This window comes from Hoplias malabaricus, chromosome 3 (assembly GCF_029633855.1).
Source record: "Hoplias malabaricus isolate fHopMal1 chromosome 3, fHopMal1.hap1, whole genome shotgun sequence".
Taxonomy (NCBI): Eukaryota; Metazoa; Chordata; class Actinopteri; order Characiformes; family Erythrinidae; genus Hoplias; species Hoplias malabaricus.
This window is the reverse complement of record NC_089802.1, coordinates 35616207-35639985: the sequence shown is the minus strand read 5'-3', so window position 1 is coordinate 35639985 and position 23779 is coordinate 35616207. Positions and strand designations below refer to the sequence as shown.

The window sequence follows — 23779 nt, the reverse complement described above, 5'->3', positions numbered from 1 at the left end:
TTGGTGTATTGAGAATAAAACGAAAATTCTTAGAGTGAATTTACTATTACTAATGCAAGGATTATTTATATGGAGGTTCAAAACTCAGCATATCATCATTTAAAGAACAGAAACTTTTTTATATCAATTTCAAACATGATGTTTGGTCTAGATCTAGTGTAGATATACAGTACAGAATTTGAATTATACGTGGAATTTAATCACAAGCTTTTGACTTCAGATCCTACAAAAATGGAAATACCTAATAAAATTAATCTGACCTACATACTGTCCAATAACAGCTCATAAAATTATACTGGCCAGTGTCCTCTATCGTACTGTTAATGATAATGTTGATTAATAAATCTCTATATAGCACTGAAAAAGGTTTCCACAACTGAGTTAAAGATTCAGTGTTTTGCACTATGAATTATTCAGAAATGCATTGGAAGAATTAAATGTGTATGTACTACCTGCAGTGTGTGTACTATTTGCAGTGTATGTATTAAGCAGCATAATTACTCTGAATATTCATAATTACATACATGGCACTTTATAAAGCAAGGGTTTATGGCTTCATACCGTCAATTTACATTACACATTATAATGGGTTAATAACAACAGTAAAATCTGCATGTGGTTAAAGTGCCTTTAAAGTTTACAGTGTTCTAATCAAATATTTGAATGAATTGTGAAAACTGAAATTATTATTATTATTATTATTTTTAATGTATTTATTTGTATAGCGCTTTTTAAACCTGATGGTGTTTCAGAGTAGTTTTACAGAAAATAAGAAATAAACAAAATTATATTAATATCACCAGCTGAGCAAGCCAAAGGCGACAGTGGCAAAGAAAACGCTCTCAAAGCTGAAAGGAGAAACCTTAGAAGGAACCAAGACTCACAAATGGGACCCATCCTCCTTGGGTCAAACAAATAATAAACAATAGATTTTTAATTTTTTTTTAAAATAAAATTGCAGGTAGAAGCCACCTTGGAGTCTGTATAGATCACTGAGGTCTTTAGTAAAGGTCTGTGCAAAATCAGTCCTATTAAACATCCAGGAGCTACTGCATGGGGACGACAGGAGCCACAGATGTGGTTGAAGGTACAGAATGTAGCAGCTACTGAGAATGGAGAGTGGATAACTGGTGTCCAGGTCAGTGAGCAGGAGCCTTGTCTGTCAGTGTCACCCAGACAGGAGGGCAGTCATTGGCTCGAAGGGAGTAGAGAGGTGACATTAGCTCAGTTGGTATTTGTGGATTATACAGAATATAAATATTGTCATATTGAGTGTGGAGAGTGACTCTGGCAAATCTAATTATAAGAGCCAAAATAAAAGGAGAGAACCAGAATGTAACAGAATGCACCCTGAAACACCAGCATCATCCCCTGCTCCATACAACAATATTTAAATAGACAAAAAAAAAATCCATATAATGGCAGCCATGCTTGCCAAAATTTCACTGTAAAATATACAGTCAAATTTACAATATTACAGTATTATTTTTGGCAATTGTAAATTTTACATTCAATAACTGTTTTGTTAACAGTACTTTTCTGTTAAAAAAAACAGACATACACTGTAAAAACCCCTTTGTATTTACATAATAATAACAAAGAAATATTGTTTTGCCATAAAATTAACAGTGGGACTAAAGAGAAAATAGAAACTGAGATATACAGTGCCTTGCAAAAGTATTCGGCCCCCTTGAACTTTTCAACCTTTTGCCATATTTCAGGCTTCAAACATAAAGATAGATAATTTTAATTTTTTGTGAAGAATCAACAACAAGTGGGACACAATCATGAAGTGGAATGAAATGTATTGGATGTGTCAAAGGTTTTTAACAAATAATAAACTTAAAAGTGGAGCATGCAATATTATTCGGCCCCTTTACTTTCAGTGCAGCAAACTCACTCCAGAAGTTCAGTGAGGATCTCTGAATGATCCAATGATGTCCCAAATGACTGATGATGATAAATAGAATCCACCTGTGTGTAATCAAGACGTATACATGCACCCGCTCTGTGATAGTCTCAGGGTTCTGTTCAAAGCGCAGAAAGCATCATTAAGACCAAGGAACACACCAGACAGGTCTGAGATACTGTTGTGGAAAAGTTTAAAGCTGGATTTGGATACAAAAAGATTTCCCAAGCTTTAAACATCCCAAGGAGCACTGTGCAAGCAATCATATTGAAATGGAAGGAGTATCAGACCACAGCAAATCTACCAAGACCCAGCCGTCCCTCTAAACTTTCATCTCGAACAAGGAGAAAACTGATAAGAGATGCAGCCAAGAAGCCCATGATCACTCTGGCTGAACTGCAGAGATCTACAGCTGAGGTGGGAGAGTCTGTCCATAGAACATCAGTCGTACACTGCACAAATCTGGCCTTTATGGAAGAGTGGCAAGAAGAAAGCCATTTCTCAAAGATATCCATAAAAAGTCTCATTTAAAGTTTGCCACAAGCCACCTGGGGGAGACACCAAACATGTGGAAGAAGGTGCTCTGGTCAGATGAAACCAAAACGATATGTTTGGCGTAAAAGCAACACAGCTCATCACCCTGAATACACCATCCCCACTGTCAAACATGGTGGTGGCAGCATCATGGTTTGGGCCTGCTTTTCATCAGCAGGGACAGGGAACATGGTTAAAATTGATGGGAAGATGGATGGGGCCAAATACAGGACCATTCTGGAAGAAAACCTGTTGGAGTCTGCAAGAGACCTGAGACTGGGCCGGAGATTTATCTTCCAACAAGACAATGATCCAAAACATAAAGCCAAATCTACAAAGGAATGGTTCACAAATAAACGTATCCAGGTGTTGGAATGGCCAAGTCAAAGTCCAGACCTGAATCCAATCGAGAATCTGTGGAAAGAGCTGAAGACTGCTGTTCACAAACGCTCTCCATCCAACCTCACTGAGCTCGAGCTGGTTTGCAAGGAAGAATGGGCAAGAATTTCAGTCTCTTGATGTGCAAAACTGATAGAGACATACCCCAAGTGACTTGCAGCTGTAATTGCAGCAAAAGGTGGCACTACAAAGTATTAACGCAAGAGGGCCGAATAATATTGCACGACCCACTTCAGTTTTTTATTTGTTAAAAAAATTTGACACATCCAATAAACTTCTTTCCACTTCACAATTGTCTCACTTGTTGTTGATTCTTCACAAAAAATGTAAATTTTATATCTTTATGTTTGAAGCCTGAAATGTGGCAAAAGTTTGAAAAGTTCAAGGGGGCCAAATACTTTCGCAAGGCAGTGTAGCCATACCACATCCTATATTCAGCCCTTAAAAGACGGTATTGCTAAAAGGAGCAAAGAATTGTGCAGCATCTGGGTGCCACACTCCAGCACTTGGAACACAGGCTGATGGTGAACTTTCCTGACCAACACACATCTCCTCACAACATGCACAGAAACACAAACACACACACACACACACAAAATAATCACCCCAATGCAACTCAAAATCAAAAAGCCTTAAAGACAGAGAAAAACGAAGAAACTCAGAAAATATGGAGCAGCAAGGCATGCTGGGAGCTCCCTAATGAGTCTCGGCTCCTTCCAGTCATTGGACTCTTGTACCGCACATAATTGTTTGTGCATTTAACAGTGAAACAAATCATTTTTTACAGTAAAGAGATGTTAAAATTAATGTTTTGGCTGATAAAAGTATTTATGATTTTTCACTGTTACAGAAACTTTTCAACCTTTTTAGAGTTTACAGTCATTTACTGTCATATTTTTACAGTTTTTCACCATTTTTTTTTTTTTACATCGATCACATGTCTTCTTTAACTAATGCACTAATGGAATGTTTTACATTCAGATGATATTTAATAGTGGCTGTAAAACTGTATGCTGAAGCTACCTTTGTCCCTGGTGTGGATAAGGGCTTTGCTCTATCGCTATCAGATGCAGAGCTATTGATTCGGTCACGGAATCTTCTCACTAAAGGCAAGTCATGAATCTCTGTCATTTTTAAATTTAAGATATTGCTATTTAAATTTTGATTCTTGGTCTAATTTCGCTAATGCTTTGTCCCACTTAGGGCCAGAGTTATATCTGTCTTGTTTAAGGCCACTTTAAAAATGTTCTTTATTAATGTATTTGATTATTAAGTTGACAGTATTGACAGGACAGAGTCAACTGTCTGCAATGTCAAACAAATGTAATAAATCTAATCCATTTGAAATGTTTCAGAATAACTTTAATTCAGATTCAAATGGCATTTCCCTTTCAATTCATTACTTACTATTCGAACGGCACATTTTTGACAGATTTTCTCTGACTTTCTCCAGATGGTAAAAGTTATAATTCATTTCAATTTATTTCAGCATTTTATTCATCTAGCATTTTTCAGCTGTTGTCACAAGGCAGCTTTACAAATGATTTATTAATGAATATGCAAGTACACATGCACATTATAATTGCCACTCTTTTTTTTTTTTTATTAACAAGTACATATTGATTTAATACTATCAGAAACCAAATGTGTGTCAAATGTGTATTTTTTGGAAGCCCTCATCTGCTTTATTTAGGTTTACAGCTTTATAATCTAGAGAACAGAATGTTCAATTTACCTAGATACATGTTCTTATGTAAAATATTTTAAATAATGAGTACTTCCCAAGGCCTGTTTACTTTTATGTTTAATTCAATCATTATTTTACCACAAAAGTAAAGTGTAAATAAAAAACTTTTTCTTGAGGATGACTTTTATTTTAGGATTCTCTACACACTTCCTAACTGTACATCCTTTGAAAGTTGTTTAGAGTGTTATAAGAGAGTCACAGTGAAAATGTAGTCTTCTTTCTGTATGTTTGAGCAGGATAATGGCTCGTAAGGCTGTTTGCTGTGGCCTCAGTTCTCTGGAGCTGTTGCTCATGGTTATGTTTCTGTTAATGACTGGAATCACAGTAGGACTCTTCACAGTTTTGGCCATCAACCTCAACTCACAAACAAGTAAACAATCTTGCACTTAATCTATAACTAACGCCTGAAAAAGTCTGGAATCACTTTTATAGCTTTATAGCCATATAAAGCTTATATGGTTTCAAATAATTGGTCTGAAGCTGTTAAAAAAAAAAGGCAAAATATACAGTCTTCCTGATGAGTTTAAGACGACAGAGAAAGCTGTAGTGTTTGGGGAATGAAACTATAATAATGAAATTAAATTCTGATTTTTCACCAAAGATCCAAGGCTGATGTCTTTTTATGTTTCAACTAATAGCTTGTTGTTCAATACATTATATTGAAAGAATAGAAAATACCTAAATAAAAAATGTCTTTATTGAATATACATAATAAAATCAAACCAGAATATGAATGATTCAAACATTAATGATGTTGAATGTAGTAGATCAAATTTGTATTTTCAGAATCCGAATCATAATTACTTTATAACTTTGTCTTGGTAAGTGCTCACGGGTATGATTCACAAAAGCAATTTAAATACAGAGACTATTTACCCTATTCATTAAATTAAGATTTTTAAAAAATGTGTGCATTTACATTATTTGAAACACTGTTGAATTTTCCACTGATTTCATTATTTTATTTGTTCACTTTTAATATATTTGTTTGATTCCTTTTTTTTTTTCATTTTCACAGAGGAGTCTGAGAAACCCATTCCTTCACTAAATCCTCCAGAGAATCCCTTTCTGATTGGTGTGGGCAGAGCAGACTGTACTGGACCGGTGGGAGATATTCCCCTTGTGAGTGCTGTAAATGGTCTACAGATTATTTATTCATTGTTTTATCTAGTTCAGGGTCGCGGCGGGTCCAGAGCCTACCCGAAATAACTGGCATCAAGGCAGGAACACACCCTGGAGGGGACACCAGTCCTTCGGTCTACAGATCAGAATGCCTAATGTTTCTATGTATAGGGTAACAAAAAAAATATGGGGGCACTCTGTAGAGACCTTTATTAAAAAAAATGCCTGTATTAGAAATTCCAGCCAAAATGTGGATTTCTTCATGACAAAAAAAGTAGATAACTGAAAACAACTGCAATTTTTCCACATTAAATTTGCCAGTGATAAATCAAGACTGTTAGTATTAAATTAACACTATATGTATTACATTTTGGTATAATGTAATTAAATTAAATTTAATGTAATTTAATTTCATTTGAGTTTTTACAGAGCTCAGTAGCGACTTTCTATAGTTCTATATTTTTCAGTCACAGAGATCTCCAACTTAGACCTGGAAGGTGCTTGACTATATTTCAGTGGTCTGTATTTCTGTAGCCATTCTCCAGTTAAACTATCCATACTCCAGCCATAAATGGGTTCTTTTTTCACTAATGCTGGAAGGTTGAACAAGCATTTCAGCATCAACAGATGCAAATTAAATATTATATGATCAATAACACAATTAAAATGTAAGTGTTTCCACAAAATCCTTTCTTCAGCTAAGAAGGAACACATAAGCTAATCAGTTTGTGTAAACCACAGTAGACCACAGCACTTTAAGATTAAGAACTTTAATATGGGCGAGGCTGTCTGAAACCATATAAGATCACAGCTATTACATCTGTGATGTTAGCTTTGATATGTTATGATAAGCTATGGATTTCAAAAACTCATGAAAGTTCACTGAACTATTTGCTATCGGTTTTAAACCAGATGGGTTATGCCAACCTGGATCAGACGGCAGGAGGGATCCACACTCGATTGTTCAGCAGAGCTTTTATTGTGGATGATGGCAGCAGGAGGGTGGTGTTTGTGAGTGCAGAAATAGGCATGGTCTCTCAGAGACTGAGGCTTGAGGTAAATAAAAGTATAATTTACTCTGAAACACACTGTTCTAAAGGATTCAGGATCCTTTAAGATACTGCATTTCATTACCACTACTGTGCTACTGTAGGTGCTGAAGGAGCTGGAGCTTCGGTTCGGAGATCTCTACAGACAGGAGAATGTAGTTCTGAGTGGAACACACACACACTCGGGCCTGGCTGGGTATTTCCAGTACACACTCTTCATGATCACCAGTAAAGGCTACATCAAGTCATCCATAAAACCCATCGTTGACGGAATTGTCAAGGTTCGGATTAGATCATTAATCACATGCTGATTGATATCATAGTTAATATCAATACAACAGACTGAAATGTAGTGATTTTTGAAGTTATTATTAAACAAACATAAGATATGTCTACAATTTTTTTAAAATAGAGCATTGAGTTGGCACACAACAATATGAGGCCTGGGAGGATCTTCCTGAACAAAGGAGATATTGTGGGTAGTAACCTGAACAGGAGCCCACAATCATACTTGAACAACCCTGAAGAGGAAAGAAGAAGGTTAAATAACTAACATTTTTACAAATATTAAAGAAGACATTTTCTCCAGTAATTCTTCTTCACATTATACTGACACCTAGTCACTTGGAGGTGTCTCAGATTTGTATTAAACCTCCTCTCGATGGAGCATTAACAGATTAATTCTACTTGTTAATTCAAAACCACAAAACAATTTAATTAGTTACATAATATGGTTTATTCTTTAAAAAAATCACATAACTCTTAGTGGAAGTTAATGTAAAATTATTTGATTCCAAGTCATTTAGGAGCATTTCTATTGGTTCGTTCATCATGAAATTTGCACACAATGCCAAAGACATCTGCTGTGCTCCACTGATGTAGTGAACTAAAAATCCACAAAAATGGAGATATATGATTTTCTATGGATAGCCAAAAATATGGAGTCTATTTTTATGACCCATAGTCAGGTTATCATTGATGCACAAAAGCATTTGAACATTTGTAATATATTCATTTGCATAATTTGAAAATTCTGTTTTCAATTTGCAATGTGTTCAATCTTCATGATCCACCTACAAAAAACTCTTGTAGAGATATAAAGATTTGGTCAGAGAATGACACTGTTTGTTTATTTTCTAAAATATGTAATCATGACCTCTGCAAGTAATAAAATATTATATAGATTTTTTTTCTGCACAAATTTATTTTGCTGAATGTAACATACAATATATGTTTGCTTAAAATCACAAATTAAAATATAATGATACTGATGTATATCTTTTCCAGATATAAATCTGATACAGACCAGCAAATTGTGACCCTGAAGTTTACAGATCTGGATGGGGATGGAATAGGGATATTCAGGTAAAGAACATTCTGAATTTTTTTAATTTGGAAATATGAAATTACATATTATGAAAATAGCTTTGCACTTGGTGTTGGTGGTGGGATGTGCAATTGTTTAATGTGTTAAAAGAAAAGGAGTGATATGAGTTAATTGGATGTCAGACTGGGGGGAGGGGGTGACAATTAACTAATCTAAAATGACTCTTTATTTAGTTAATTCAATATAATAGGGAAAATATAAACAATAAAACATAAAAGGTGGCTTCATTTTTTTGTCCCCCAAAAATGGAAAACTCAACTAACAAACACATACAAATTGATCAAATTTTTGCCTTTCCTGTGATTGTCTGGTGCCCTGTCTGGCATGTGTTCCTGACTTGCCCCTAGTGATTCCGTGTAGGCACCACACTCACTGCACTGCTAGACAAGATGAAAAGGTTACAGAAAATTAACTAATTAAAGAATTTACGCATTAAAGCATAGGATTAAACTGGAAACTTAAATGCATTCATTTTCTCGCTCTTTCACATGTATACACACACACACACACACAGCTGCTGCAATAAGTTCGGCATTAATCCACACAGTAATCAATTATAAAGCTGTTGATGCTGTAATATGGAGGTGTTTTATTGTCTGAGCTGCATGCTGCAATCTTCTCAATTAAAGTTTGTGTCTGAGCTTCATTGTGTTTGGTGTTAACTCTCTCCCTGAGACTTTCACTCAGCAAATTAAGAGATTCTAATTCAAATATCATAAAAACTACTCTGAAAGGTTTACACGTTTACTTGTTTTATGTCCCTTCCAAATATTAGCATTTTAACAGGCAGTTAATCATGATTAATCAATTTAATAGACTGACACTACTAAACAAAATGTTATTTGACCAGAAATGTTCTTTTGCACATGCACATATAGTCAGAAAAAAAAATTAAGCCAGTTGAAAAGCAGGTTCATGAATAATCATTAAAGAAACTGTTACTTTGTTTCCAGTTGGTTTGCAGTTCATCCAGTCAGTATGAACTACACTAATCGCATGGTGAGCTCAGACAACCTTGGACATGCTTCTTACCTGTTTGAGCAGGAGAAAAACATTGGGTCATTACCTGGTGAGGTAAGATGTCATTTTCTCTTATGAATGTCTTCATATGGTGTGTTAGGTGTCTCACATTTGTCCAGTACAGTATTTTTTTTCTTTCATTCGGTAGGGTCCATTTGTTGCAGCATTTGCCACCAGTAACAGTGGTGATGCCTCTCCCAACACGCATGGTCCCTACTGCATAAACACGGGGGACAAGTGTGACTACCTCAATAGCTCCTGTCCCATTGGTGGGGTGAGTTATTTTTACATACACAGAATGATGAAAACATAAAGGCCACTCTCAAATGAACAACAACAACAAAAAAATGGGTTACAATAAGAATACCGCAAACTTTGTCTATTTCCTAACAGTCCATTATTTGTTAGCATTGCAATATTGATTATTAGAAATGAATAATTTATAGTAATGGGTAAAAAAATATAAAATAAAATATATGGTTTAAATTAATTCATGCAGGTGGAAGTGCATGAATCATTTACATGGCATTCACTCTGATTTCTCTTTCTCTTTGTGATCACAGACCAAAATGTGTGTTGCTTTTGGGCCTGGAAAGGACATGTTTGAAAGCACCAAGATTATTGGTGAAAACATCTACAGAAAGGCAAAGGTAATTTTGTTAATCCAGCTTTGTCTGGAACATTCTCTAACAGAACCAGCTCTATGTAATCGGTCACAGACAAAGCCATGGGAATGGATTTAGGGGTTGAACCCTTAACATTCACATTTTTTTCCCAAATTATTTAAGTGGAATACACAACACACACAGTGTTGCTGATTGATTTGGGTGAAATAACATTGGTTTGCGCAATTACTGCACTATAAGGAACTGCAGAAAAGTCAAGAAAGTCATTTTTATAATCCAATATTTAACTTTGAGTTTAAATATCCAGTTTATTTACATTATCAATAAGTGAGATAAGTGCATTTCTTTTTTTGGTTTTTTTTTTACTAGCAGACTAGCTAGTCAGAACAGACACTTTCAAAATGTTTAGTCTTCAAGCATGTCCTGTGACATCATTTTTGTCCTGCATCTCCATGTACATTTATTTTATTTGCCAGAAGCAATTTTCTAGAATGAAAATTTCAATTTTAGTTGAATTTTAACAGCGGTAGGCTAATTCAGTGTTAGGTGTCTTACCTAAGGACTTTTAATATTGAAATATATTTTAATATTGAAACTTAACCTGCTATAGTCTGCTCTAGTTGCAATGTTGCTCAATATGCTACACCGAAATAACTATTAATGACATTCTATTTTAAATTAGCTTCATTATAATTGTCATGAAGATATTTTAGAAATATTATTATACATAGTGATACCTAATAATACCTAATCAGGGTTGCGGTGAGTCTGAAACCTAACTCTGAATCACTGTGCAGGAACACACAGATTTTGATGAATTAGTTTTGGGATTATTCTTTAAACAAAAAACCATTATAAGCCTCTAATGTATTGTACTTATTTCCAGGAGCTGTATGCCAGTGCTGAACAGGAACTGCATGGCAGAGTACATGCAGCCCATCAGTGGATCAACATGACAGATGTCACAGTCCACCTTAACTCCACCCACAGTGTGAGTAACCTTGTCAGAATGGAAAAGTATATATCAGGCTTTTTGTTTGTTTGTTTGTTTGTAAACCAGGAAAAGCAAGTCATATTCTCTATAAGGACACAAGTCTTTAAAGTCCATATGAGTATAAAGGTGCTAAAGAAACTCGTTTTTAAAAATTAAATGGGTATGATGTCACTATCTCAAACATGATTACAGTGAAACAAAGAATATAGTGATACTTCATTTCTCACTGCATAGCTTTGCTAATGATCCAAACACTTAACTCCAGAATTGAGTTTCATATATTTCTATTCCCAGATAATTATTTTCTGTACATTTCAGCCCGAAATTCGATTTTGAATGAGGTATCTTGAAAATAATTATGGTCTACATAAGTTTATTCAGGAGTGATAATTTGTTAACTGGATTTCTGGCAGGTTAAGACATGTAAACCTGCACTTGGCCACAGCTTTGCTGCGGGGACTATAGACGGAGGAGGAGACCTTAACTTCACACAAGGCAAGTTAATCTACTCTTTTCCATTCACATACTTCCAGTTGATCTTGTTGGATGAATCTGTAATGTCAAGGTTTGTACAATCAATGTATGTCTTAGATATAGAGTAAGGAATTATACTGTATATCCACTGCAAATATCTGGACCACAGAATTAGGAACACCTACCCTAACAGGACCATGGTATGATTTGTGTGGTGGATCATTCTCAGCACTGCAGTGACCATGACTTTGTGGTGGTGTGTTGTGCTGTTATGAGTGGATCAGACACATCAGTACTACTTGAGTTTTTAACCACTTACTGTCCACCCTGTTACACACATCTATCATGTTGATCAACCTTGTAGATGTAAAGTCAGAGACAGTAGCTCATCTGTTGCTGCACACTGTGTGTTGGTCTAACACACCACCAAGAGATCAGTGTCACTGCAGTGCTACAAATGATCCACCACCCCAATCCTACTTGCTCTGTGGTGGTCCTGACTATTGAAGAACAGGGCGATATGGGGATAAGGAAGTATGCAGAGAAACTGGTGACTACAGTCTGTAATTGTAGAACTACAAAGAGCTCCTGTATGGTCAGTGGAGCTGATAAAATAGGAAATAAGTTTAAATACAAGGCAGGTGTTCTCCTAACTCATTGATCATTCAGTGTAGTTGCCCAGCTGCAACACAGTTTTGAATCACAGACCACCTTGTTCTTATTTGTATGGTCAGGCCTGTCAGAAGTAGTAGTTATCCAGGGAAGAGACTCTCCACACTTATCCACATTTGCAAAAACTTTTGCGACAACTCTGTCTGCTAGTCTGTAATATGACAACACCAACAGACAAACAGAAAACAAACCTGTGTGCACCTTTCGCCTAAACTCCAAAATGCTATGTGATATTTGTCTAAAAAGCACGTACAAATAAAACTAAATTAAGTTCAAAATTATCACGAGATCACACCTCAATCCCCAACCAGTTTGACGCCTTAATATTTGTTTTTTCATTCTTGACCTTTTCTGTGGCAGGATTAATCATGCTGTATAGTATCATAATGTGTCCAATGTATAGCTTTATGTCAACAACTCATAATCTACAGGGGCAATCGAAGGAGATCCATTCTGGGATGGAATTCGGGACGCTCTACTGGGTAGCCCATCTAAAGAGATTCAAGACTGTCACAACCCCAAACCCATTCTGTTCAGCACCGGTGAGGTAAGAACTGGAATTAATTTAAGGTTATAAATATAACTCAAATTACAATTTTAGGCTTTTGCCTTTTCAAATTAAACATATCCCTGAATTTATTCTGCACTGTGCTTTCATGGTAAAGTGAAAACCTAAAGCTAAAACACTTGCTTTATGCAAGTTCACTCTTGTAAATAACAAAATTACAGGTAAAACTTGGGGTCACAAAACATCCATAATGTAAATATGGGTTTATTTGCTCAGAAGATTTGGGACCCCTGGTCTATTTATCTATCTAATTACTTTTGTGCTCTCCAGATGAATAAGCCACTGCCTTGGCATCCAGCCATAGTGGACGTCCAGATCATTACCATTGGTTCAGTGGCAATCGTGGCAATTCCTGGGGAAGCGACGTAAGTTTTTGAAAGCAAGACACATAATTCTCTTTGCCCTAATGGTAGTCATTACGCTAAGACATGCTTGGTGTCCAAAGATTATAATAGAGCCACCACCAGGATTAATGTAGAAACCAGGCCTGCAAAAAAAGTAAGGTTTTGATTAAAAAGTTAATTATGCATTGTAATTAATTAATAAATAATTTGTTGAATGATTTAAAAATAATTTGTACAAATAAGATAATGTGTAGGCGGCACGGTGGCGCAGCAGGTAGTAGATTCAAATCCCACTCTGGGTGACTGTCTGGGAGGAGTTTGGTGTGTTTCTTCCTGTGTCCGTGTGGGTTTCCTACAGGGGCTTCAGTTTCCTCCCACGGTCCAAAAACACACGTTGGTAGGTGGATTGGCTACAAAAATAGTGCCCGTAGGGGTGAATGTGTGAGTGAATGTGTGTGTCTGAATGAATGTGTGAAATACTGGTGCCCTTTCCAGGGTGTGTTCCTGCCTTGTGCCCAATAATTCCGGGTAGGTTCCAGACCTACTGTGACCCTGAACTGGATAAGGGTTACAGACAATAAATAAATGAATGAAGATAATATGTAAAAATAAATTATTTTGACTATCTGAGGTAAAATATCACTGCAGAAGAATAGAATCACTGATAAGGATTGTGGGAATATTTTTGGGAGTGCATCAATATTTTAATAAGAATATTATACCTTTTCTCACTTGTCTGATCTGGGCATAGAACCAGCTTAGAAAACAGCTTTCCAACAAAAAATCAATTAGGAACACATTCCACTTGCTGCAATGTAAATGTGTAGTAACATTAGCCTTTCTCCAAAAAATATATATACAATTTATTTTTAAATATAGCAAGCTGACACTTGTGCTGTAGCCAGGATTTCTAAAATACCAGTCTCATAAGTCTTAGCCACACCTCTGTGTGTTATGAATGGATTGTTGAGGGCACAATGTGAAATAGACAAGGCAAATGTTTCATCTTTAATGAATAATAATAATAATAATAATAATGTGGTGCTCTGTGTAAGCGTATGCATATGGGTGAATGTGCACAAAATGAGAATGAGGCAGAAAGAAAGCAGTATGAGGACAGCACATGACCAAAGAACTTCTAAAAACCACTGTCCTCATACACAAAACAACACATGAATTTGAACTAAACACGATTACGAGGAAACTACACAAATGAACCACAAATAACAACAGGTAAACAACAGAATAAATAATAGATAATAATAATATATAAAATAGTAATAAACACAGAGCTAAGGCGCTGTCACTTACTACACCTAATTTTCACAGGTGAGAAATAAAAATGAATGAGACCTAGAAAACAGGAAATTAAATGATGATCCACCACAGTAGCCAGATAAGGGGAGATATCAACATATTAAAAAAATAAATAAAGTATAAAATAGTAGAGTGACATGGGAGATATGGGAGAGTCTGTTGTTTTCTGGAATGATTGTGTTCGGTGCAGAGCTGAAATCCATAAACAGGATTGTAAGCACATGTCCTTGGCTGGTCAAGGTGATGAAGTATAAGGCCCATGTTTACCTCATGCTTTACAGTGTTGTTTAAAGTGTTCCTCGCATCCTGCTGTTGTACAGCATCCTGCTTCTACTTCTGTGTGCCTGCTCTTTAGACTGATGCAACTGAGTTTGTTGTCGAATCAGGACTTTTTTTCTTGTATTATTTCGGGTCCTGGTGGGTACAAATACATCCTCACAGAAGATATAATATGTCAGAGTTTCTCTGTATTTAATAAAATTGTCTCCTGCATGCTCACACACACTCCAGTCAGTATCCTCCAGCCAGTTCTGTAGTCCTTGGCCTCAATACTGATACAACTGTGGAAAATACTGTATATCTCAAAAGTATTAAATTTTCCTCAACCAGTGCAAATTGAATGATGTGAAAAAGCTTTGCTTACTGATTTACTGTTTATGTATAGAACAACAGAATCATCAAATTGCATTATGGTTTTTTTAGATAAGAATTTTTCACATTGTCATACGCATAGATATTTATTTTTCATAGTGGTTATATTATAGATATCACTCATATCATGACTAACTACATGTACAGTAAGGGTAAACAGTCACTTTTGCACTGCAGTACGTATAATTTCACTTATAAATACTGAAATATCAGGATTTCTGGTAATTTTAAACTTTTTAAAATTCTTTTAGAACTATGTCAGGAAGACGGATAAGGGAGGCTGTCAAACAGGTGAGAACATGCATATATACACTCTTTACATATATACATCAGCCCTGGTGGAGCAAAATTTCAGGCAAGAGAAAAAATATTTGAACTTGTAATTGAAAGTAACATAATTAGATAGATATACCATTTGGGCAATTTCATTTGTGAAATTTTAACGTGTTCTCCCTGTGTCCGTGCGGGTTTCCTCAGGGTGGGACAGTTTCCACCCATGGTCCAAAAACACACGTTGATTGGTGGATTGGCTATTCAAATGTCCATAGGGGTGTGTGTGTGTGTGTGAGAGTGAACGTGTGAGTGTGTGTCGCCTTGTAAAGGACTGGCGCCCCCTTTAGGGTGTGTTACCGCCCAGTGATTGTGGGTAGGCTCCGGACCCACCGTGACCCTGGATTGGATAAGAAATTACAGACAATGAATAAATTTAACCCAAAGTTAGGGCTATATAATTTTTTAATTATGCAAAATGAAAGCGTCTAAAAATATTTCTTGCAAAAATGAAGATGCAAGCTGTGCAGTTATTACATACTCCATTTCCAAAAATGTTGGGACCTTGTGCACAATGTAAATAGCGTACAAATAATTAATCATTTAAATATATTTATTTGAAAATAGTAGAAAGATATTTAACATTTAAACTATTAAAACTATTAAAATGATCTTTTTTAAAAAAAATATTTGCCCATTATTATTTTATGCCAGCAGCATTTTTCTAAAAAGCTGGCACTGGGGCATTTTAACACTTTGTTGGTTCATCTCTACATTTTACAAGTGTTGGGGAACACAGGGACTGAAGTGTGCACCACTTCTTTTCACTTTTGATAATTTTGGTCAGAAATAAAAATCTAAAGCTCCAAAATCAGTGTTTCAATACCACCCCCCCCCACCCTAAACAAAAGTATTTTGATTTGAATGTACTCAGGAAAGTAAAAATCCATCAATATTTTATCTAAGTAAATTAACTTAAGTAAAAGGAATTAGTTCTTTTCATTTCCTGTGAAGATGATGTTGTTTTATTCTAAATAATTTAGGAGCTAGAGAGGCATGAATCTTTCACCAAAGCAGAAGTCATCCTAACTGGTCTCTCCAATATCTACACACATTATATTACCACCTATGAGGAATACCAGGTAAATATCTCTGAATTACAGCTTTGTAATTTTGCTTAAAAGCTGCTGTCCAGGTATACTGTTAACAGGGTGTTTGTATGACATAATAATTCCAGTATATGTTCTGTTCTGTCTAGTCTAGTTTATGATTAAAGCTGTAGTATAAACTCATAGCTGCAGCTGTCAGATGTGTCAGATTTGTGAATTTTAAATGCTTCACTGTTATGGGGTCATCATAAATGTACTCTCGCTAAAGTACAACAATGATTAGATGATCTGACCTTGTGCCTTTAGAATATGTGTAAATTATACAATTACCATTATTTTGTCAGGGAAATTATGTATATTACCCTGAATTTTGTAATTACATATTGTATTGTATTAAAATTAAATAGAGCCAGGTTGAGTCAATACATTGTTTATACATAAAGTACTTGAGATCTTCAATTTTCTTTGTAGTCCCTGAATAAATCGTTTTTTGCTCCCTAGAGGCAGTCCAGACATTGGGGTGTCAATGCAGAAAGGGGGTTTATTACAGAAACTCTACTACATCCAGGCCTTAAAGACAGAATTTTGGTTTGGATTTCAATGGCCATAATCAGCAATACAGCAATAAACACAGGTATTTTTCATTCCCAGGTACAGCGATATGAAGGTGCTTCCACAATCTATGGGCCACACACTCTGTCAGCCTACATCCAGCACTTCAGGGGCCTGGCTAGAGCCATTGTAGAGGTAAGAATATATTAAAAGACAAACAAACAAAAAACTTTTTTTTTATTCCTGTTTGAAATTGTGGGTAGGAAAATACATGAAAATACATCCAAATTTCATTTGAGCAGCAACAGACAGCTTGGTTTTCAAAGACAACCTATATTTATTTTAAAAATATTAATTCATAGAAATTAATTCATTTTTTACACTTTTAAAAAATATGTTTTTAATTCACTATAAAATTCAGTTTTGTCTTCCCTAAAACTCAATTAAGAATTAAATGTCAGGCAGTATGATATAGATAATATTTCAGAATGATGCAATTAAATTCAAGTTTGTAATGTCAGTCCTTCCTGGATTGGGGCCTTGTTGTGGCAGAAGGTTTTGTGTGGTCTAATGACCTCCAGAGCTATGTCGTCAGTAGCTGATAGCTCCCAGTAGAAGATTTAAAAGATTTAAAGTGTACCCTGCCTATGAGAAGGTTACCAGGACCTACCCCTGGAGTCATGCTTGGGGGTAGTGTCCAATGGCGAACACCTGGTGGCCGGGCTTAGCCCAGAAAGGCAGCGTGGGAGGACCATGTGGGTTCACCACCTGCAAGATCCAGAGTAGGAGTGCGGTGCAATGCCCATTGGGCACAGAGCGGAGATGAAGGAACTTGGCAGCGGTAAAACTCGTTCTTGGTACGTGGAATGTAACCTCACATGGGGGAAAGAGCCAGAGCTGGTGCGTGAGGTTGAGAGATACCAGCTAGATATAATTGTACACACCTCTACACACAGTGTGGGCTCTGGTACCAAACTACTCAATAGGGGTTGGTTTCTCAGGAGTTGCACAGTGTGAGAGGAGCCGGGTGGATGTGGGGATAGTCACAAGTCCCCGGCTGGTGGTTGTAAAGTTGGAGTTTGTCCCAGTAAACGAGAGGGTCGCCTCAAAGTGGCTTTGGCTCGCAGAGAGAAAAACTGATCTGAATCTGTGTATTGTGATGTTATTGGACTTCTGTGCTAGTCATTGTTTGTTCATAAAGAACACCATGTTCAAAGACAAGGTGTCTCATAAGTGTACTTGATACCAGGGCACCTTGGGCCAAAGGTCAATGACCGACTTTCTGGTCGTGTTCTCTGGTCTAAAGCCATATATTTTGGACACTCAGGTTAAGAGAGGGGTTTAGCTGTCAAATGATTACCATCTGGTAGTAAGTTAGATCTGATGGCAGGGAAAGCTTCCGGACAGACCTGGTAAGCCCAAATGTATAATGAGGGTCTGCTGGGAAAAGCTGGCAGAAGACTCTGTCCAGAAAGATTTCAACTCTCTCTCAGAGAGAACGTCTAACATCTTTCGGAGGAGGAAGAGGGCATGGAGTCTGAATGGACCCTGTTCCGGACTTCCATTGTGGAAGTGGCTGCATATAGCTGTGGTCAAAACAGGTGAAGTGTTAGGTTCCCTTTCCTTGGCTGAAGTCAGTGAGGTGGTTAAAAAGCTATGCAGTGGCAAAGTCCCTGGAGTGGAGGAGATTTGCCCGGAGTTACAGAAGGCCCTCTATACTGTGGGGCTGTCTTGGCTGACACATCTCTACAATATTGTATGGACCTCAGGAACTGTGCCTTTGGATTGGGAAAACAGGGTGCTGGTTCCCATTTTTAAAAACAAGAGGACCAGAGAATGTGTGTCAATTATTGGGGCATCACACTTCTCAGTCTCCCTGGAAAGTCTGTCAGGATGCTGGAAAGGAGAATCTGTCCAATATTCGGATTTTGAAGGAACAATACTAACTATAGTCACTGTACTAGACCATCGTGGTGAAGAGAGCGCTGAGCCATAAAGCAAAGCTCTCAATTTACCAGTAAATCTACATACCCACTCTCACCTGTGGTTATGAGCTCTGGGTAATGACCGAAAGATCGAGATCGCGGATACAAACATCCAAAATGTGTTTTCTCAGACAGGTTGCTGGGTGTACTTTCAATGATCGTGTGAGGATCTCAGTGATTAGGGAGGAGCTTGGAGTAGAGTCGCTGCTCCTTCACGTTGAGAGGAGTCAGCTGAGGTGGTTCAGGCATCTGATAAGGATGCCTCCTGGACACCTTACTGGAGGCATATCAGGTCCGTCCAACTGGAGGGAGGGTCTAGGATAGACCTAGGACACGCTGGAGGGATAATATATCCCAGCTGGCCTGGAACACCTGGGGATCCCCCAGGAGGAGTTGGTGGAAGTTGCGGGCGACAGAGCTGGGCTTCTTAACTCGCCCTGGTGCCCTGTAAGCGGCAAAGAAGATGATGATGATGATGATGATGATTGTAATGGCATGATTCTACCACCAACAATCTCTCTCTATTAAATGATTTAATTGTGTGGTCTCTTCATGCAAATACTCATATTCATTTTTAATACATATGTGCACTTTATACTTGGAATGTTCCAATGGAATTTATTTCTTCATGATAGGGTAAAGTTGGGGAGTTGCCAAAAGGCCCAGAACCTCCATTCTTCAGTAATGTCTTCTCTCTACTGTCCAATCCTCCAGTGGATAAAAAACCAGAAAACACCTCATTTGGCCAAGTTTTACAGCAAGTTAATTCTGTTTATAAAGTGGTGAGTGGGCTTTATTTCTGGTTTCATAGAAAAAAAAATGAAAGTTTAGTTCTCATATCGAATTAACCCAGCCAACTTCAATAAATTTGTTATCATTCCTTGAACCTATTCAAAGCCCTGATTTGAAATTTGAAATTTAACTCTGGAACTTAAATGATGTTAAATTGAAATTACTTTTTTTTAATAAAAGATTTAACCAGTTACATCATCTTTAATAAATGATTATGTACAGTTATTTGCCAAGCTGGCTAAAACACTGTTGTGGTCTGATATGTTGTTTGCAGGGAGAAGTTGCATCTGTGACTTTTGTTGCTGGGAATCCAAGAAACTCTGGGGACATGGTGAGACATGCTTAGGATAGAACACATTCTGAAACACTGATGCGGGAACAGGCAGCTAGGAACATCACATTTCACTCATACCTTAACAGTCATGAACACTGTCTCCCACTAAAACAGCCAAGCTCTTATCCAATGTCAGGGGGATCTTCTTCCATACTAAACATTTTCTCTGTTGAATCTTTAAGCAAAAATGTTTACAAAATGGAACATGACAAAACAAAAACTTAGGAACACAAAATCTCTCTCACATATTACTGGTCTCAGACATTTAGACATGCAACTGCAAAAAAATGATACAATAATTCCAATAAACAAGCACCTTCATCTCAAACTTAATATGATTTACTATTTGGTCAGATTTAGTTGTAATAAAGTGAACCCTGGTGTGATTGTGCTCTTAGTGAGATCACAGCCATTAGATAAGCCCAATGAAGAGATTAGTCTTGGCTTACACAAAGAGAACCAGGACTAAACTGAACTACTGTACTTTGGTCATTATCATCTCAAAGTTTGACCAATCATTTGTGCAAGAAATTTGGCATGGCTATGTTATTGATTTAGTACATTAAGCTTTTCTTATTCGAGAGTTACTGTGGCAATTTAAGTGTTTAAAATGTTGAGAACTGTGCAGATTTATATTCTGTGCTTTCCTTATCTCAGAGAGACAAGACCTTTGTCACAGTGGAAAAGTTGCTCAAAAGGACAGGCACATGGGAGGTCATTCACACTGATGGATCATGGGTGACAAGGTATTGTACCTTTAATGCATATATATATATATATATATATATATATATATATATATATATATAGATAGATAGATAGATATATAGTATTTACTGGTTGTCCCTATTTCCTTATAACTTTAGAAGAGATTACTTGAATATATTTCTTTAGCACAAGACACAAAACTCAGGTAATAATACTTAAAATCAATATTATAAAAGTAATATTTTTTAAGATTATAAGAATCAATTCAAAATTATAAAAACACATTGTACATGTCCCCAGAACCCGCAGTGTGTATCATGCATTTTATTGCTGTCAAAAGAAAAATACGTATCTCCATTTTTGTAGAATTTAAGTTCTGAACACATTAGCTGTCCTTCAAATTTGTGAAAATTTCCTGATGGACACAGAAATGCTCCAAAAGTACTTGGAATTAAATAATTTTACATTAACAGGCATTAATTTTTTAAATTTTTTAAGATTTTTTTCCCCTTCTTTTAGGCAGATAAATGGTTTTGTTGTTGTTTTTGGTTGTTTTTTCTCTTTTTTTTTGACAGTGACAATATGGAAATTTAATTAAGGTTAATGAGTAGAGGCTGTTTTTCAAGTACTTTGCTGAATATACATCACACCATTTGCTTTATTAAAAGCTTTCTCCAGCAGCTAAATAAAACTTGTATGTCACTCTTTGACACTGACACATACAATTCCACCTTAAAAAAAAAAAAAGACGTGGAGCTGAGAGCTGTATTTCCCCACAGTCGTAGATGTTACCTTTAATTCACATTTCAATAATATCTTACGAGACAGGGATTAAGGATTAAGCCAACTTTTATTACACAACATTTTAAATTGTAATATTCCATTAAAAGAAGGATATAATCCAGGACTAAGATTAATCTCAATCTGGGAAATCAGCTTTATGTCTAAACATTTGTAGATGTTGGTACCTTGTGTTATTGGTTAATGTCTTCTCTTTTTGCTGCAAAGCAGCCTCTTTTCTTCTGGGAAAGCTTTACACAAGACAGCGGGACACTGAGGATTTGATTGAATCCAACCATAAGTGCATAAGTGAGGTTAAGGAACAGATGTTGGATAATGAGGATCTCAGATGCTAGTTCAACTTGTGGGTGTAGGTGCTTCATGTTAAATAACACAGATTTCCTGTACCCCACAGCCCATTGCTGATGAACATTATACCTCTGAAGCCAACGTTTGGCAATTAAGCTCATCTACAGCTGCTCAAGAGCATCACATTCTATTGGTCAATACTGGTGTGTGAACATTTTTGGTGTATAGTGCTGTATGATTTATAACTCTATGTATGTGTGTGTTCAGATTTCACTGGATTAAAGGGTCTGGTGGACAAAGTAATGCCACGGTGGAGTGGCACATCCCTGTCTCAGCAGAGCCTGGCACTTACAGGATCCGACACTTTGGACACTTTAAACAGCGTATCATCAACCCTGTGTTCACTGCATACGAGGGGACTTCAGATGAGTTTAGAGTCACCAAAACACTCTATTCTCTCTAACTTTCATTTCGCCCATCACTCAGTTAGTTCTAACCCTCGATTTCCTCCAAAGCTCAATCCTCTAACGGTTTATTACTTCCAACATTTAGTTCCTTTAAACACATTTTCCCTCCAACACTCAATTCTTTATTTTATTTTTTTTTCCCTCCCCACTTCTTGTCCAATGCCTAAGATTCTGTGCTGCTGTAACAAGTGAATGTCTCCGATGTGGGATCAATAAAGTCAAGTCTAAATCTCGTAACTATCAGTTCCCTGTAAAGCTCTGTTCACTCTTATACTCAATTATTTCTATAACTCTCATTTCAGCCTCATTCTCAATTCTCTGCAGCATTAATTTCCTTTTAACATTAAATTCCGATTAATTCTATATTCCCTTAAATCAGTGGTTGCCAAACTTTTTCTGCAGATTTCCCCTTGTGTAGATGAAAATGTTTACACACACAGATACACATATTGGTTTAAATCCATTATCTGTAACCGCTTATCCAATTTAGGGTCGCGGGGGGTCCAGAGCCTACCTGGAATTATCGGGCGCAAGGCGGGAATACAACCTAGAGGGGACGCCAGTCCTTCACAGGGCAACACAGACACACACACATTCACTCACACACTCGCACCTACGGACACTTTTGAGTCGCCAATCCACCTGCAACGTGTGTTTTTGGACTGTGGGAGGAAACCGGAGCACCCGGAGGAAACCCACGCGGACACGGGGAGAACACACCAACTCCTCACAGACAGTCACCCGGAGCGGGAATCGAACCCACAACCTCCAGGCCCCTGGAGCTGTGTGACTGCGGCACTACCTGCTGCGCCACCGTGCCGCTCTATATTGGTTTAAATGTCCACTGGAATTCAAAACATTGTAATTCGTACAATCGAATTATTGTAAGTGACCTGTATTATACACTGAACATAGAATAAAATTTTCCATTTTATTAGCTCCACTCAGACCCGGATCATCAAATTATAGGCCCATGGACACAGATGTGTAATTGTCCCCCAAGTAGCTCTTTTTAGTGATGGTTTTATTTTTGTGGAAAATTGTTAATTGTGACTGCACTTTACTTTCTCTCAGACGTAACATTGTTTATTAAAGGTCATTCAGTACAGTTTAACTAGGAGGGACTTTGACTCCATTGGCTGCAGCACTAAATAATGCGCAGCTAACTCTGATTGGCTAAATAAGTGATGCCCAATGAGAAGTGCTCTCTTCTATGGCTGACAGAGAGCTACGGAGCTTCATCGTCTTAACATTTTCACCTCAGGGGTTAATGTAAAAAGACCCAGGGCTATAGCCCGGTATAGCCAGAACCTATAGTGCGTTATTTACTAGTTCCGACCCTGCAATGTGATTGGCTGAGAGATGTTCCACGAGTGCCAATATTACACGATAATGGCATTCTGACTGAAGATCGGGTATCACTCCGCAAAATACGTGTAACCTAGCAACAACGCCAGCGCTATGCCAGGAGTTTTTCACCCAACGGGGAACCAGTTTATTTTCCTCTCCCGCACCTTATTTTGAACATAGTAAAGAGTTATGGCGCAGTGCTTTCTGTTTTGCAAACAAAAGTAAATCGGAAAAAACAATAAATCGCTATTTCTATGTGGTTTCTGTGACTGTGTTTAACTCAAGTCAAGGTGCGTCTTTTTTTCTCCGC

General features: G+C 37.0%; 1 protein-coding gene across 1 annotated transcript; it reads left to right on the top strand.

Annotated features, from left to right (window-relative positions):
- The first annotated feature begins 4829 nt into the window (after positions 1-4829).
- LOC136691805 (neutral ceramidase-like) lies at positions 4830-22197 on the top strand. The gene is made up of 20 exons (XM_066664620.1): positions 4830-4959; positions 5608-5711; positions 6624-6767; positions 6865-7041; positions 7173-7300; positions 8048-8125; positions 9101-9221; positions 9316-9441; positions 9731-9817; positions 10680-10784; positions 11201-11282; positions 12365-12480; positions 12772-12866; positions 15065-15104; positions 16127-16225; positions 16844-16939; positions 19365-19511; positions 19796-19852; positions 20513-20601; positions 21920-22197. Exons 1-20 carry the CDS (start codon positions 4830-4832, stop codon positions 22113-22115), a joined length of 2217 nt encoding a protein of 738 aa, XP_066520717.1. The 3' UTR covers positions 22116-22197.
- The last annotated feature ends 1582 nt before the right edge of the window (positions 22198-23779 follow it).

Coding starts and splice junctions, on each gene's coding strand:
- LOC136691805 (XM_066664620.1), top strand. CDS start 4,830: ATGGCTCGTAAGGCTGTTTGCTGTGGCCTCAGTTCTCTGGAGCTGTTG. Junction 6,768..6,864: donor CTCAGAGACTGAGGCTTGAG/GTAAATAAAAGT, acceptor GTGCTACTGTAG/GTGCTGAAGGAGCTGGAGCT. Junction 10,785..11,200: donor ACCTTAACTCCACCCACAGT/GTGAGTAACCTT, acceptor GATTTCTGGCAG/GTTAAGACATGTAAACCTGC.